Consider the following 16897-nt stretch of genomic DNA (forward strand, 5'->3'; position numbering starts at 1 on the left):
CTGTGGATGCGTGTGTGTGTGTCTGTGGATGCGTTTGTGTGTCTGTGGATGCGATTGTGTGTGTCTGTGGATGCGTGTGTGTGTCTGTGGATGCGTGTGTGTGTCTGTGGATGCGTGTGTGTGTGTCTGTGGATGCGTGTGTGTGTGTCTGTGGATGCGTGTGTGTGTCTGTGGATGCGATTGTGTGTGTCTGTGGATGCGTGTGTGTGTGTCTGTGGATGCGTTTGTGTGTCTGTGGATGCGATTGTGTGTGTCTGTGGATGCGATTGTGTGTCTGTGGATGCGTTTGTGTGTCGGTGGATGCGTGTGTGTGTCTGTGGATGCGTGTGTGTGTGTCTGTGGATGCGATTGTGTGTGTCTGTGGATGCGATTGTGTGTGTCTGTGGATGCGTGTGTGTGTCTGTGGATGCGATTGTGTGTGTCTGTGGATGCGATTGTGTGTGTCTGTGGATGCGATTGTGTGTGTCTGTGGATGAGTTTGTCAGGCTTTGTCTGCGAGTGCTGCGACTGTAGAAATGAATACAGGAAGGCCCCTCAGGTGTTTTCTCTGAGAATGAAACGCTGGCGTTAAGCTTTCTCCCTGCCACTCCGTCCCTCCGTCACACCTAAACCAGCCGCCCTGGGCCTCCTGCGTGTGCTGACAGGCCATGGAGATGCGTACAGAGCCCTGAGTGAGGAGCGTGGACTGGAGACTCACTGCTCAGCTTCTCAGATTCTACATGTACTAAACCAGCTCAGTGATAAAAAGCCACCAGATAATGAAAATAATACACTGGCACTGTATCTTACTCAGTAACTCGCGTCTCAGCTTGAGCAAGAGCAAGTCATTAAATCAGATGACTGATTCACCCAGAGATGCCCAAGTCTGGCCCTAGTGATGAGACTGGACCTGTACATCCCTGCAGTGGAACAGCATATTCTCCTTATATTATTACACATGCGTAATAAAGCGAGCGGCTGTTTCCAACAGGACTTCTGATTTTAACAGAAGGTGTAATTACCTACATTACAAACACGTCAAAATAAGTGCTATATTACTTAAATCCTGACGTCATCAATAGTGACAGGCTTAGATCCAGCGTTATGTTGAAGAGTTTGGATTGAGGCTGTTTCACTCTGAGGCTTGTGAGCTGCCCTGAGTCCGATACTCTCAGAGGACAGTTCCTCAGCAGGCCATCTATCACTGGTTAAAAGATATGCAGTGCTGCCCAGCCGAGCGCTCGTTCACAAAACCTTAAACCCTGGGCTTAAACGATTTGAGCGCTGTAATCCAAATTCATATGTAAGAGATGGGAATACTGCAAATATGTATATTGAATATAGGAGTACGGCTGAAGATTCAAATTCCATGCAGTCCTATCACACTCAGAGAATGTTTCTGAGATTTATTTAGTTTTTTATTTTTGTATTTGAGATTTAAAGTGTGTATCAGCCTTATTAACACTATAGAGGTGAAGTGGGAATCGCCTCACTGTATCTGCCTCCCTTCCTCTGTTCTTTGATTTAGTCTTCTGGCTTTCATCCCCCTCTTTCTTTCTTTCTCCCCCATTCAGCATTCCTCCTAATTTGCATTTACCCCCTCAACCTCCCACCTAACACACTGTCACTCTTCAGATCCCCCTCCCCCCAAGCTTTTACAAACACACACACACGTCTTTGTTTTTATACAGTGTCAGGATGAGGGGCTCGTACCAAAAACCAAAAACATCCCATTATAAATAAAACAGTTTATGTAAAATAATCCTACAGGATGTTTTCCTAAATCATCGGTTGGTCATTTGGGAATGTGGCTAAAGGCTGAAGGTGATGTTGTCTTTCCTTTCTGCTTCTGCTGCTGTGCTGTTTTCTGTGAGTTAAGCTGGGCGTCATGTTTGCATTTGGCGTTAAACTGTGTTGAAGTCTTTGGTTGTTGAATCTTCTCTTCCTCAACAGGACGTAACACACACACACACACACACACACACACACACACACACACACACACACACACACACACAATTTCTAAGCCGCTTCTCCCTCAGGGTTGCGGGGGGTTGCTGGAGCCTATCCACAGGATGTAACAGTCGTTAGAAATTTATTGTGTAACAGGAGTCATAACATATAAACGGGCCGGCATGTCGTCCAATTGTGTTCTAATGAGAAACATTATGATTTTATGTGGGTACAGCTGTTTTCCAGTGATGTACAGGCTACTTACAATTCTCACTATTAAAACATTCCTGCATATTTTTTGCATGATTACTTATTGGAGGTGTAAGCGAAGTGAAATGTGCTGTTCCAGAGAGCTTTGCTGAGTCAGAGACTGTGGTGGTGATGGGGACTAGATGTTTAACCAGAACAGTTTAAAGCCTCTTTAAGTTCCACTCAAAGTTTTTACATGAAGCAGTAATAAATCCACTGTACAGTAAATAAAATGTCCATATTTGACCGCCAGTGGAAAGGCATCAGTAATTGTCTCTACAGTGAACCACTTGACACCAAACCCCTGTGGATGACTGTTCACATCTCAGCAGTTTAAAAATGCAGAAATGTTGAAAAATGTATTGGAATTTCCCTTTAAGGTCTTTGCTCATTAAATTTTTTAAGGCTCCAAATTTCTGTGGTTTAAAACCGATTTGGGCCAGTCCTCTTTGGCTGACGCTGTAGGTTAGCACAGTTTTTCTCTCATTTTTGTCCTGAAAATGAACAAAAACAGACACACAGACGCAGTCAGATATCGCCACTCTCTCCCCCTCAATCTGGAACGAGTCGTTGGTGGAATTGATGGAGTCTGAATTGATGCTTAAGTGCATCTTAATGAATATTCATTACATGGAATAACCTGCTGTGTAGAGTGCATCTGCTTTAAATGGTGTTTGTTGGGGTGTCTGAATAATGTCTGCCTGTCTGTCTGTCTTTCTGTCTCTTTGTGCAGCTGAGCGTCTATGTGCCCCCCTGTATGTGTGTGTGCCCCCCGTATGTGTGTTCCCCCCGTATGTGTGTGTGCGCCCGTGTGCTGATGGGCTGGTGTAACAGCAGCAGCCCCTCCTCCTTTTGGGGGCTGCGTGTCCTCCATTAGCTGCCTCCCTCGCTCTGCTCTCCATATGTAGCTGTGTGAGCAGAGTGTGTTTGTCCATCTGTTGGATTAATGTGCTGGTCAGGCCCCCGCCAGCTGCTCTCTCTGCACCCCATCGTTCAGCTACGCTACCTTCACCCCTAAAATTACTCAGCTCTGCCAGAACTCCTCCAAATGACACTCTAAAATACTGCAGGAGGGTCCAAAATCCCAGGCTACAGCAATGTCCCCCTGGCCTTTCTAATGGAGGGCAATAATCCTGCCCCCTGCAAACCTGTAGAACCTTGGAATTGACTTATTTCACCACATTGTAGGTCAACACTAACTGAAATAAAGAATCTTTCTTCTGATTTGGTCACTCTTTCAGTAGTGACTCCTTCAGTAGTGACTCCTTCAGTAGTGACTCCTTCAGTAGTGACTCTTTCAGTAGTGACTCTTTCAGCAGTGACTGTTTCAGCAGTGACTCTTTCAGTAGTGACTCTTTCAGCAGTGACTGTTTCAGTAGTGACTGTTTCAGCAGTGACTTTCAGTAGTGACTCTTTCAGCAGTGACTGTTTCAGTAGTGACTGTTTCAGCAGTGACTGTTTCAGTAGTGACTCTTTCAGCAGTGACTGTTTCAGCAGTGACCCTTTCAGCAGTGACCGTTTCAGTAGTGACTCTTTCAGCAGTGACTGTTTCAGCAGTGACTCTTTCAGCAGTGACTCTTTCAGCAGTGACTCTTTCAGTAGTGACTCTTTCAGTAGTGACTGTTTCAGTAGTGACTCTTTCAGCAGTGACTCTTTCAGTAGTGACTCTATCAGCAGTGACTGTTTCAGCAGTGACTCTTTCAGCAGTGACTCTTTCAGCAGCGACTCTTTCAGCAGTGACTTTCTTCTGATTTGGTGACTCTTTCAGCAGTGACTGTTTCAGCAGTGACTCTTTCAGCAGTGTCTCTTTCAGTAGTGACTCTATCAGCAGTGACTCTTTCAGCAGTGACTCTTTCAGCAGTGACTCTTTCAGCAGCGACTCTTTCAGCAGTGACTTTCTTCTGATTTGGTGACTCTTTCAGCAGTGACTGTTTCAGCAGTGACTGTTTCAGCAGTGACTCTTTCAGCAGCGACTCTTTCAGCAGTGACTTTCTTCTGATTTGGTGACTCTTTCAGCAGTGACTTTCTTCTGATTTGGTGACTGTTTCAGTAGTGACTCTTTCAGCAGTGACTCTTTCAGTAGTGACTCTATCAGCAGTGACTGTTTCAGCAGTGACTGTTTCAGCAGTGACTCTTTCAGCAGTGACTCTTTCAGCAGCGACTCTTTCAGCAGTGACTTTCTTCTGATTTGGTGACTCTTTCAGCAGTGACTGTTTCAGCAGTGTCTCTTTCAGCAGTGTCTCTTTCAGCAGTGACTTTTTCAGTAGTGACTCTTTCACTAGTTACTCTTTCAGCAGTGACTTTCAGTAGTGACTCTTTCAGTAGTGACTCTTTCAGCAGTGACTCTTTCACCAGTGACTCTTTCAGCAGTGACTCTTTCACCAGTGACTCTTTCAGCAGTGACTCTTTCAGCAGTGACTTTCAGTAGTGACTCTTTCAGCAGTGACTCTTTCAGTAGTGACTCTTTCACTAGTTACTGTTTCAGCAGTGACTGTTTCACTAGTGACTCTTTCAGCAGTGACTTTCAGTAGTGACTCTTTCACTAGTGACTGTTTCAGTAGTGACTGTTTCAGTAGTGACTGTTTCAGTAGTGACTGTTTCAGCAGTGACTCTTTCAGCAGTGACTCTTTCAGCAGTGACTTTCAGCAGTGACTCTTTCAGTAGTGACTCTTTCACTAGTTACTGTTTCACTAGTGACTCTTTCAGCAGTGACTTTCAGTAGTGACTCTTTCACTAGTTACTGTTTCAGCAGTGACTCTTTCACTAGTTACTGTTTCAGCAGTGACTCTTTCAGTAGTGACTCTTTCACTAGTTACTGTTTCAGCAGTGACTCTTTCAGTAGTGACTCTTTCACTAGTTACTGTTCCAGCAGTGACTGTTCCAGCAGTGACTGTTTCAGTAGTGACTGTTTCAGTAGTGACTCTTTCACTAGTTACTGTTTCAGCAGTGACTCCTTCAGTAGTGACTCTTTCACTAGTTACTGTTTCAGCAGTGACTGTTCCAGCAGTGACTGTTTCAGCAGTGACTTTCACTAGTTACTGTTTCAGCAGTGACTGTTTCAGCAGTGACTCTTTCACTAGTTACTGTTTCAGCAGTGACTCTTTCAGTAGTGACTCTTTCACTAGTTACTGTTTCAGCAGTGACTCCTTCAGTAGTGACTCTTTCACTAGTTACTGTTTCAGCAGTGACTGTTCCAGCAGTGACTGTTTCAGTAGTGACTGTTTCAGTAGTGACTGTTTCAGCAGTGACTGTTTCAGCAGTGACTCAGCGCTCATGTCAGAGCAGGAAGTAGGGGTGTACCGCGACCCTATCTGCACTAAGCAGTTAGTGATGATGATGATGAGGATGATGATGATGAGATAGGGTTGAGGAATAAGGGGCAGAGATTATTTAACACGCTGTGATCTGCGAGTTACGCAGTCAGATAAGAATGTCTGCTAATTGCGTGATTGCAAATCTATCACAGATCACTGATTTTGTTGGTTTTCTGCACATTTTAATGCACAGTTACTGTCTATTGACTTAACTTAACGTATTGGAAGAAGAAAATAAGCCATAAATTGTGGAAGAAGTTATGCAGAAGTTATTTTTTTTCCTGTTAACCAATAAATATACACTAATATACACTAAATTGTGGACAAGAAGGCCGTATTTAATCCCTGCAGAGGATTTATTAACTTATTTTGGCATAGACTGTCAAATTGTGTTTTATTGATTTTCTGTGCTCAGACTTTTGCAGATGACTGTATTAGTCAGATGTTTATGCTCTCGTTTAATCTCATTGTAAAAAGCTGTTGTGCACTATAGTTTCTGATTGTAATGAAATTTGTGTGTTTTAAACAGTCACTATGCGAGAACTTAATCATGGGTGGAACATTTGATAACTGCTCTTTATGCAATCCCCCCTCCCCCCGGTATTGATTGAGGTGTTTTGGTTAGGTGGTCCGCTCATGCGTGGTTCAGGCTGTGTCTGTCCGTCACACACCACAGTCATGATTAAGTGTGCCATCAGAGGAGACAGTCTGTATCGACCTCCTCACTGACCCCACGCGCATACCATCCATACTGCTTTGTTGATTCTGCCGCGCTCCTGTTTGACCAGCTCCATGTGACCCTGCAGCAATACAAATGATGTTATTAAAGGACTATAATACCCACAGCACATGCCTTGGCCTACTGTACCCTTCCTGTTGGCGTGATAAAGGTTCATGTTCTACAGTTTTTCTTTACTTATTCAGCACGTTTCTGCAAACTCAGGACAAAATGACACAACACAGCCATCAGAATATCATTTACACTGAAACTAACTGAACAGCCGTTTTCATAATGCCTCATAAAATCCTGCCCCAAAACAAAATCAGTTAAATCTGAAACAGTTTAACATAATGAGCCAGTGGGATATGCGCGTGTGTGTGCGTGTGTGTGTGTGCGCGTGTGTGTGCGTTTGTGTGTGTGTGTGTGTGCGCGTGTGTGTGCGTGTGCATGCATGTGCGTGTGTGTGTGTGTGTGTGTGTGTGTGTGTGTGTGTGCGCGTGCGTGTGTGTGTGTGTGTGTGTGTGTGTGTGCGTGTGTGTGTGTGTGTGTGTGTGTGTGTGTGTGCGCGTGCGTGTGTGTGTGTGTGTGTGTGCGTGTGTGTGTCAGTGGTTGCTGCTGTTAAATTATGCATGTCCTGCATTCTCGTGCGCTGGTGCTGAGTTGCTCCTGTGGGTGATATTGACGTCTCTCTGATGGTGATGACAATTCCTCTCTGTCTCTCTCTCTCTCTCTCTCTCTCTCTCTCTCTCTCTCTCTCTCTCTCTCTCTCTCTCTCTCTCTCTCCTTTTAGGAAAGTGACCTCTTGACCTTTAACATCTCCGCTCACCACTCGTGGTGGAGTGAGCACGGCCCGGGGTGTGTGCGGCGTGAGATGCCCCCTAGTGGAATGCGAAATGCAGAAACGCACTCCTACGTCTCGGTGATGGGCTGCCTGCTGGAGTATCAGTACATCGAGGTGTTACACAGTGGATTTCAGATCCTCCTCTCTGTGAGTGACAAGACTCGATAAACACGAGCATTACACAACACCAAACAGCAGCGGGGAACCTTGTAGGCCTGTCATTCGTAGTGGTTTAGAAATGAAAACGATAAACGCCCAGCAGGAAATTTTACTTGTTCCTATTAGTTAGGACTTCAGGAGCTGAACTGAAGTTGTAATGCATCATATTACCACTGACATATTTAGAAGACAGTGGAATCAACAATCGTGTTTTGATTAACAATAGCTTGGACCAAAAAATGTCACTGTAGGCTTTGGGAAGTCCTAGACATATCACTGACTGCGAGGATGAGTGATAGGCTGACCAACGCATTGTGGTCAGATGGTAAACAGCAGTAGCTCTATGTCAGGGCTTGAAAGGAGTCGCTGTAAAATTGGTACGAGGCACAAAGCTTCAAATAAAACTTCTGAATGTGATTTTCAAGCTTCAGATGTTTACTTTTAATCCTGACTGAAAAGTTAGCTTAGTGCTACCATACTACTAAAATCCCATAAGTCTGCTAACAGAAATAAGCATTTCTGTAGAGATGTTCTTTTTGGACCTAATACTCATGGTTTATCACTAAAACACAGTGTGGAAATGGAAAGGCCTAAATCTCCTAAACATACTTTTCTAAAATGATTTTTTTCTAAAAAATGAATTACCCAGATAATCTAACCTAATTGGAGTTTAATACCACTCTAGCAGTGGAAAGACAGTGATTACATTACTGTATACTGTTATTATCATCTGTCTTTCAATATGTTAGAATACATTTGATGAAACTCAGAGGACATGGTTGAAGATCGACCTGCATTATTTTGACCAAAATATAAAGTTGTTGGACCGTGACTGCCTTGGTTTATCGTAAGAGCCCAAATAATGTGGGGTTGATTAGAATAATCGTAGCACACAATGAAAATAACTTGTTAAAGGGCTCATTTGCATAATGCAACATTAATATTAAATTATTATCTAAAATCACAGTGGTAATGAATGCATCCCTGCTCTGTACATCACAGTCTATGAATAGCTTGTTGTGATTATATGTTGCTACAGTGCATGTTGTCTACTTGGTTCACAGCCTGGAGAGCAACTAATTGCCACCCTTAAAAAATCCTGCACAAAGTGAGCCACAGACATTCTGTACATAAGAAACACCCATCGTAAACAGCACAGCGAGCGAGGAGCGTCACCCAAATGCAGGGTTTGCCGGGAGCCTGCGCTGGACATAAGCCGTGTAACTATAAGCAGTGGTTTGGTGGTGAAATGCTGTGTTTCCAGCCACATGATTACACTGTGCTGTGTATAGATATAGAAGCAGAGATGGGGGCGGCGCTCTGTCGTTTGGGTTGAAGTGGCCTCCCAGCTGAGACTTTGTGCAGATCAGATTTTTTGTGCCAGACTAATTTACTGTATAATGTAATCTGTTCATCTGTCTGTTTGTCTGTCCTTCTGTTCAAAAACGGGAAGACCGACAGTGATGGCCAAATATGAGGTACTGCTGTTCTTTAAACACACAGCACTGATACAGACTAGATTTACAGAGCACATTAAAACTGTGCTGAGCATAAATTGCTGTTGCTGCTGTTGTCGGAAAAAAACCTTGTATCTCCAAAATGGTAACTTTACAGGAGAGGAAAAAATATACATTACTTTTAATGTAAGTCAGTGGAACCAGACATTTTTCCAAGTCATTTTGGGCCGTTTCTTTTGGTCGATCCTTCATGAAATTTACACCCAATATAAAGACCAACATCCATTTTCAAATTATGTCAAAAACTAAAAATCACCAAAAATGGAGATACGAGGTTTTGTTCCAACAACAGTGATAGGTTTGACAATGGGCTCGGTTTGGGAGGTCTGGAGAAACATACCCGGCTTTTTCTTTGCTATATTAAAAACACTTGGGTCTCTTAGAAGCGCATCAGGTTCTTCACACTTGTTTACAAGAGGGATACTTTCTAGTTTGCGATACCAAGCAAATTAGTAGTTGGCAGAATAGCCAAACATTTATAATATATAAATAATAATTATTAATGATATACAAATAATATAGTATAATATATAAATATATTACATTCATGGAATGAAAAATGGGCACAGAATACCCTGTACCCTGCCCAGGATAGGGTCACCGGGACCTACCCCTGGAGCCAGGCCTGGGGGTAGTGTCCCCCAGCGAGCGCCTAGTGGCCGGCCTCAGCCCAAAAAGGCAATGTGGGGGGACCATGTGGGCCCACCACCTGTAAGGTCCAGCACGGGGGAGCGGTGCAGTGCTGCACAGGCAGTGGGAGATTGCAGGGGGGCCCTTGGCGGCCTTGGCCCTTGCGGCAGAAACTGGCTCTTGGCACATGGAATGTAACCTCACTGGGGGCAAGGAGCCGGAGCTTGTGCAGGAGGTTGAGAGGTACCAACCAGATATAGTTGGGCTCACCTCCACCCACAGTGTCTGCTCTGGAACAAAACTCCTGGATAGGGGTTGGTCCCTCTCCTACTCCGAGGTTGCACAGGGTGAGAGGCGCTGGGCGGGAGTGGGGATACTCACGAGTCCCCGGCCTGGTGGCCGTGCAGTTGGAGTTTGTCCCGGTGGACGAGAGGGTCACCTCAATGCGAATTAAAATCACAGAGAGGAAAGCTCTGACTGTTGTCTGTGCTTATGCACCAAACAGATCAGCATATTCGGCCTTCTTGGAGCAAGTGGGCGGGGCTGGAAAAGGTCCCACCTACGGACTCCATAGTCTTACTGGGGTACTTCAATGCTCATCTTGGCAAAGACTGGGAGACCTGGAGAGGCGTGATTTGGAAGAACCGCCTGCCTGATCTAAACCCGAATGGTGAATTGTTATTGGACTTCTGTGCCAGGCATGGATTCTCCATAACAAACACCAAGTTCAAACACAAGGATGTTCATAAGTGTACATGGTACCAGAGCTCTTTGGGTCAGAGGTCAATGATCGTCGTTTCATCTGACCTGGGACTGTATGTTCTGGACATTCGGGTAAAGAGAGGTGCTGAGCTGCCAACTGATCACCATCTGGTGGTGAGTTGGATCAGATGGCAAGCAAAACTGATGGTTAGACCCAGTAGGCCCAAGAAAATAGTGAGGGTGTGTTGGGAATGACTGTCGGAGGCCCCTGTTCGCCTGTTCGGAATGATTTCAACTCCCACTTCCAGGAGAGCTTTTCTCATGTTCCGGGGGAGGTAGGGGACATGGAGTCTGAATGGACCCTGTTCAAAACCTCCATTGTGGAAGTTGCCAGGCATAGCTGTGGCCAAAAACTTGTGGGTGCCTGTTGGGGCGGTAACCCAAGAACCTCCTGGTGGACACCGGTGGTGAGGGAGGCTGTCAAGCTGGCCTGAAGGACTCCAGACTCAGCAGAAAGGTACCAACAGGCCAAAAAGATGATGGCCACAAGATGGCAGAAGCAAAATCCAGGGTGTGGGAGTAGTTTGGCGAAGCCATGGAAAAAGACTTTCAGCTTCAAGGAGGATCTGGACAACTGTCTGGTGACTCAGGAGTGGTCGGGGTGGCTGTGCCCAAGCTATATGTGTGCCAACTATCAGGGTATCACATTGCTCAGCCTCCCTGGGAAAGTCTATGCCAAGGTGCTGGAAAGGAGACTCCGACCGATAGTTGAACCTCAGATTGAGGAGGAACAATGCGTATTCAGTCCTGGCCGTGGAACAATGGACCAGCTTTTCACCCTCTCGCAGATTGATGAGGGCCATGGGAGGTTGCCAACCCAGTCTACATGTGTTTTGTGGATTTGGAGAAGGCTCGGGTTCCCCAAGATATCTTGTGGGAGGTCCTCCAGGACTATGGGGTACCGGGGCTACTACTCCGGGCCATTCGATCTCTATACTCCCAGAGTGAGAGCTGTGTTTGTATACTCAGCATTAAGTCGGACCCTTTCAGTGTTAGCATTGTGCCCTTCATGATATTCATGGCCAGGGTGTCAGGGCGTAACCAAGGTCAGGAGGGCATTATGTGTGGAGGCCGGAGGGTGGCGTCTCTGCTATTTGCAGACGATGTTGTTCTTTTGGCTGAACCACATGGATGCCTCCAGTGCTCACTGGAGCGGTTTGCAGCTGAGTGTGAAGTGGGTGGTATGAGGATCAGCACCTCCCAATCTGAGTCCATGGTCTTAGCCTGGAAAAGGATGTCATGCCCACTCCAGGTAAGGGGAAAGGACCTGCCCCAGGTGGCAGAATTTAAGTATCTCTGAGTCTTGTTCATGAGTGATGGGAAGAGGGATCGTGAGATCGGCTGCAGGTTGGGACAGGCGGCAGCAGTAATGCGGTCACTGTACTGGACTGTAGTGGTGAAGAGGGAGCTGAGCCACAAGGAGAAGCTCTCTGTTTACCGGTCGGTCTACATCCTGACCCTCACCTAAGGCCATGAGCTGTGGGTAATGACTGAAAGAATGAGATCGCGAATACAAGCGGCGGAAATGAGCCTCTTCGTCAGGTGGCGGGCTACACTCTATTTGATAGGGTGAGGAGCTCGACCATCCGGGAGGAGCTCGGAGTACAGCGGCTAGTCCTCCGCATTGAGAGGAGCCAGCTGAGGTGGTTTGGGTATCTGATTCGGATGCCCCCTGGACTCCTCCTGGTGGGCATGTACCAGGCACGGTACTGCCTGGAGGGAGTACATCTCCAAGTTGGCCTGGGATTGGCTTGGGGTCCCTGGGAATGAGCTGGAGGAAGTTGTGGGGAACAGGGCCATCTGGGATTCTCTGCTCTCCCAACTGCTACCGTGACCCTATCTGGATTAAGTGGTTAATGACGATGTTGATGATGATGATGATGATGATGATGATGACATTCCTGGCAGTTTTGGTATATATCACTATATTTTTTACATAAAACTAATTTAAATTCTTAATTGAACATATATTTGTAGGTGGCTTATAATTCTTGGAAATCCCTTCACTTTTTTTATGAAGAAGCATTTTTAAAAGCAAAAGTAAATCTGAAATATTTTGCTTTGTTAAATAGCAGTAGCATTCAAGTCTGAGTCAAGACCCAAACCAAAAAATGATTAACTTTGTTTTTCACTAATGATTCATAGTCGCACATTATATTTACTGTATGTTAATAAATAAATACAGTTTCCATTTCACTCTAAGATCAGGAGTCCAAGTGAAGTCGAGACCGAGACCTTAAGTGAAGCAGCTGCACAGGCGCCTGAATGTAACTGCTGCATCGTTTTAGCTGGAGTGGAAAACCTGAATCAGCTTTGTCAAAGTTCTAAAGTCATCGTCTCATATTGTGCCTCATAGACTTGGACGTCTGAGCGTCAGAAAGTTTGGAAAATGTATTAATTCATTCAGCTGCTCTACGGCTTGTCGTCCAGACCAGACTGGGAGACTGATGCAGCTGACCAGGTCAAACGGCTCCTCAGCCAGGCATCAGTAGTCTGGTGTCCATGTTAGGTTAATGCTAACCCTAAAGACTGGCACTTCCTTTATCTGTTGCCTTGAAAACAAAATAGTCTGCTTCAGACTCGACAGCCGGAGGTTAAAGATCGACTGCTGTGCTTCAGTTTTCATTTGACCTGTGACTGAAACATCCCTGACTCAGCCACCCAGACAACGAGGCTAACGTTAGTCTCATTTGCCCTTTTTGTGTGTCACATTCACTTATTTGTGGCATATCAGCACAACAGCTATGACAAAACTCAGAAGCATTTCAACTGCAACGCCTCATGAACCGGAATACCAGCCATAACTCCAATGCAGCATGTCGAATATTAAATATCAGTATGGTGGCCAAGTGGCCTCGCATTTCTGTGTATATATGGACGTAATGCAGGCTATCTGGCTATCTAGGTCTCTTATATGTACACCTGTGGCGAAGGCCAACACAGCGCTACTTCATGCATGTTTCACAGCTCTTGTTTGCTTTTGTCTGGTACAGAGAAAAGCGGTAATATAACACAGGAGAGTTACGCTTCCAGCAGTAAAGCTGTTCTCGCAGCTCAGACAAGTGCCGGAAGGTTCTCTAGGGCGATCGTTATCCACTCCCACCCCAACAATGAGAAACTCACTCCAGGAAGAGAGCTGAGCGATGTAGTCTTCGCCAGCTCAAGGATTGGCACACACACACACCTCACACCCCCCCCACACACACACTCACATAACCCCCCCACACACGCACACCACCCCCCCACACACACACCCCTCACACACACACACCTCACACATATATACACACACACACCCCCACACACACTCACATAACCCCCCCAACACACACGCACACCGCCCCCCCCCACACACCCCTCACACACTCACACACACACACCGCCCCCCCCACACACACCCCTCACACACACACACACACAGACCCCACACACACACTCACACCCCCACACACACTCACCCCCCCACACACTCACATAACCCCCCCAACACACACGCACACCGCCTCCACACACTCACCCCTCACACACTCACACACACACACACACCCCTCACACACACCCCCACACACACTCACACCCCCCACACACACACTCACATAACCCCCCCCAACACACACGCACCCCCCCCCCCACACACCCCAAAAAAAAAAAAAAAAATCCCAGAGACAGATTAGTCACCAGATACAGTAGGTAGACACCGAACACCCTGTGAGCAGCAATGAATTGACCCTGACAGACAGTCTCTCTTCTTTCTCACTCTATTTCTCTCTCTCCTAATTCTCTCTCTCACATACTCCTTTATTGTCCACTGATGATCCCCCGTGACATTCCACCCTCCAGCACTGAGCTCTGGTGCTCCCTGGGAAACGCTTTCAATAAAGTGGAGGAATTGGCTCAGCGCAGACACAGCTGACTAGTTTCTTACATTTCTCTGCAGTTTCTCGTCGGCCTTGGAGGGTGGTCTCGGTGCTATTGCCTTTCTGTGATCCACTCAGGCCTTCTGTCTATTTTTAAGCTAGGAAAGATTTCAGGTGGAATATTTTACAGTGACCAATGTACAGCGTTGCTGTCCAGCGCTGAAAGTCGTTATGTTCCCCTGTGTCTGGGAATTATATGCAGAATGATTCCACTGTGTTTTTGTCCTGATCTGTAATTGATCTGTGACCCACCCACAAACGCATTCTTTTCAGATCCAAAATCCCAGTCAGCGTAATGAGGAACTGCCGAAATTGTGTTTAGGTTTGTTCAGTTTCCGGTTTAAAGTTCTACACTATTGAGCTGGACTGTGTTACTGGAGCTAATCAAAACTTGCGAGATAGGAAATCACATCTATCTGTCCAAACAGCGTGATCCACCACACATCCAGAATAAATAGCATTTAAAACAAATAAAACTACATTTTGGTATTTTGTTAGATCCATGACAGGCCTGCCAGTGAAACTTCTAATTGGTATCTTAGGATTTAGTTCTAGAGCCAAAGTGAGAATGCTGAGATTTGTTTGACTATGTCCAGTCTCAGCATTGGCTGCCCAATGCTGGAGATCTATCACCCTTGATAATTCAGATCCAACACACCTGTCTGTAATACTCAGACTTCCCCGAAGGTCCTCTTCACCTCGACCAGTGTATCAGATCAGAAGCTCTGCAGGGTGGTGGATCTCCAGGACCATTTAGGACCATGTAGACTATTTGAGGAAGTACAGAAATAAGCACTGCTTTCTTACAGCGATGCTGTAAATGCTGTCAGGATGTCATAAAGCAGGTGTGTCCAGTCTTACACACGAAGGGCCGTCGTGGCTGCAGGTTTTCACTCCAAACAAGCTGGAGATCATCTGACTTTACTGGTCTAATCCGTTCCGTCTTCAGCGACTAATCACACAATCTCCTGAAGAGAGGAGGGAAAACCTACAGCCACATCGGCCCTCTGTGGAGAAGTTTGGGCACCCTGGTATAGGGTTGGCCGTGTTGTAAAAGCTAAGCAAGAATATTTGAAAATATTTATTTAGAACATGAATATTTTGTGATCACATTACTAACTTTGAGATTTTTCACGAATACATGCGAAGTGAAGGATAAAGAACCAGATCTCTTCAATCTCTCAGCCTCTGAACAGCACCACAGGGATCCGTGCGCCACATAATGTTATTTTGTTAGAGATTTAGTAAGATGATGTTTAATTTCTTTTAAACTCACCACAATAAACAGCCATGGATAACAATGTAAATTAGCTTGGAGTGTTACTGAATCAGGACGTCATACTGCTGATCTGAGTCTCTGAAAGCAGCCGGAACGCCGGTCAGTAGTTTAGTGGGATTTTTGGCAACATTCTGTAAAACTTCTCCAAGTTTGCAGCAGCTGCTACTGAAGAGCACTTCTGTGCAGAGCATCGAGGGGTCAGTAGATATGATGTCCGAGAAAGTGGGATGGGTTCAGCTGTCGCTCACAACACAGGGTGTGTGTCTTTATAAATAGGTCATTCTCACTACACCCCCACAGCCCCACCCCACCCCGCCCCCACCTCCCCACCCGGCCCAAAAACTGTAAGCAAGTTTTTATGCTCATCAGTGCCGGTTCCAGCGGTTCACACCATCAAAGGGAGAGCGAGAGAGATGTAGAGAGAGAGGGGGAGAGAGAGAGGGGGAGAGAGAGAGGGGGAGAGAGAGAGAGAGAGAGAGAGAGAGAGGGGGAGAGAGAGAGAGAGAGTGAGATGGATGTAAAGAAAGAGAGACGGATGTATATAGAGAGAGAGAAAGGTAGAGAGAGATGTAAAGAAAGAGAGACGGATGTATATAGAGAGAGAGATGTAGAGAGAGAGATGGATGTAGAGAGAGAGAGAGAGAGAGAGAGAGAGAGAGAGAGGTAGAGAGAGATGGATGTAGAGAGAGAGAGAGAGATAGAGAGAGATGGATGTAGAGAGAGAGAGAGAGATAGAGAGAGATGGAGAGAGAGAGAGAGATGGATGTAGAGAGAGTGAGATGTAGAGAGAGAGAGAGAGAGCGAGATGGATGTAGAGAGAGAGTGAGATGGATGTAGAGAGAGGGATGTAGAGAGAGAGTGAGATGGATGTAGAGAGAGAGATGAGAGAGAGAGATGTAGAGAGAGAGAGATGTAGAGACACAGAGAGAGAGAGATGTAGAGAGAGATGTAGAGAGAGAGAGAGATGTAGAGAGAGAGAGAGGTAGAGAGAGAGAGAGAGATGGATGTAGAGAGAGAGATGTAGAGAGAGAGATGTAGAGATGGATGTAGAGAGAGAGATGGATGTAGAGAGAGATGTAGAGAGAGAGATGTAGAGATGGATGTAGAGAGAGAGATGGATGTAGAGAGAGATGTAGAGAGAGATGTAGAGAGAGAGATGTAGAGATGGATGTAGAGAGAGAGATGGATGTAGAGAGAGATGTAGAGAGAGAGATGTAGAGATGGATGTAGAGAGAGAGATGGATGTAGAGAGAGATGTAGAGAGAGAGATGTAGAGATGGATGTAGAGAGAGAGATGGATGTAGAGAGAGATGTAGAGAGAGATGTAGAGAGAGAGATGTAGAGATGGATGTAGAGAGAGAGAGAGATGTAGAGAGAGATGTAGAGACACAGAGAGAGCGAGAGATGTAGAGAGAGATGTAGAGAGAGAGAGAGATGTAGAGAGAGAGAGAGATGTAGAGAGAGAGAGAGAGAGGTAGAGAGAGAGAGAGAGATGTAGAGACACAGAGAGAGAGAGATGTAGAGAGAGATGTAGAGACACAGAGAGAGAGATGTAGAGATGGATGTAGAGACAGAG

General features: G+C 45.8%; 1 protein-coding gene across 3 annotated transcripts in view; it reads left to right on the forward strand.

Annotated features, from left to right (window-relative positions):
• The window catches only part of nkain4 (sodium/potassium transporting ATPase interacting 4), a 95062-nt gene that overhangs the window by 39467 nt on the left and 38698 nt on the right, over window positions 1–16897 (forward strand). For all 3 annotated transcript variants that reach the window (XM_037541529.1, XM_037541530.1, XM_017681742.2), the window contains exon 4: window positions 7007–7204. In XM_037541529.1, the coding sequence (XP_037397426.1) occupies window positions 7007–7204 (198 nt within the window). The remainder of the gene's footprint in view (window positions 1–7006; window positions 7205–16897) is intronic.

Source organism: Pygocentrus nattereri, chromosome 9 (assembly GCF_015220715.1).
Source record: "Pygocentrus nattereri isolate fPygNat1 chromosome 9, fPygNat1.pri, whole genome shotgun sequence".
NCBI lineage: Eukaryota > Metazoa > Chordata > Actinopteri > Characiformes > Serrasalmidae > Pygocentrus > Pygocentrus nattereri.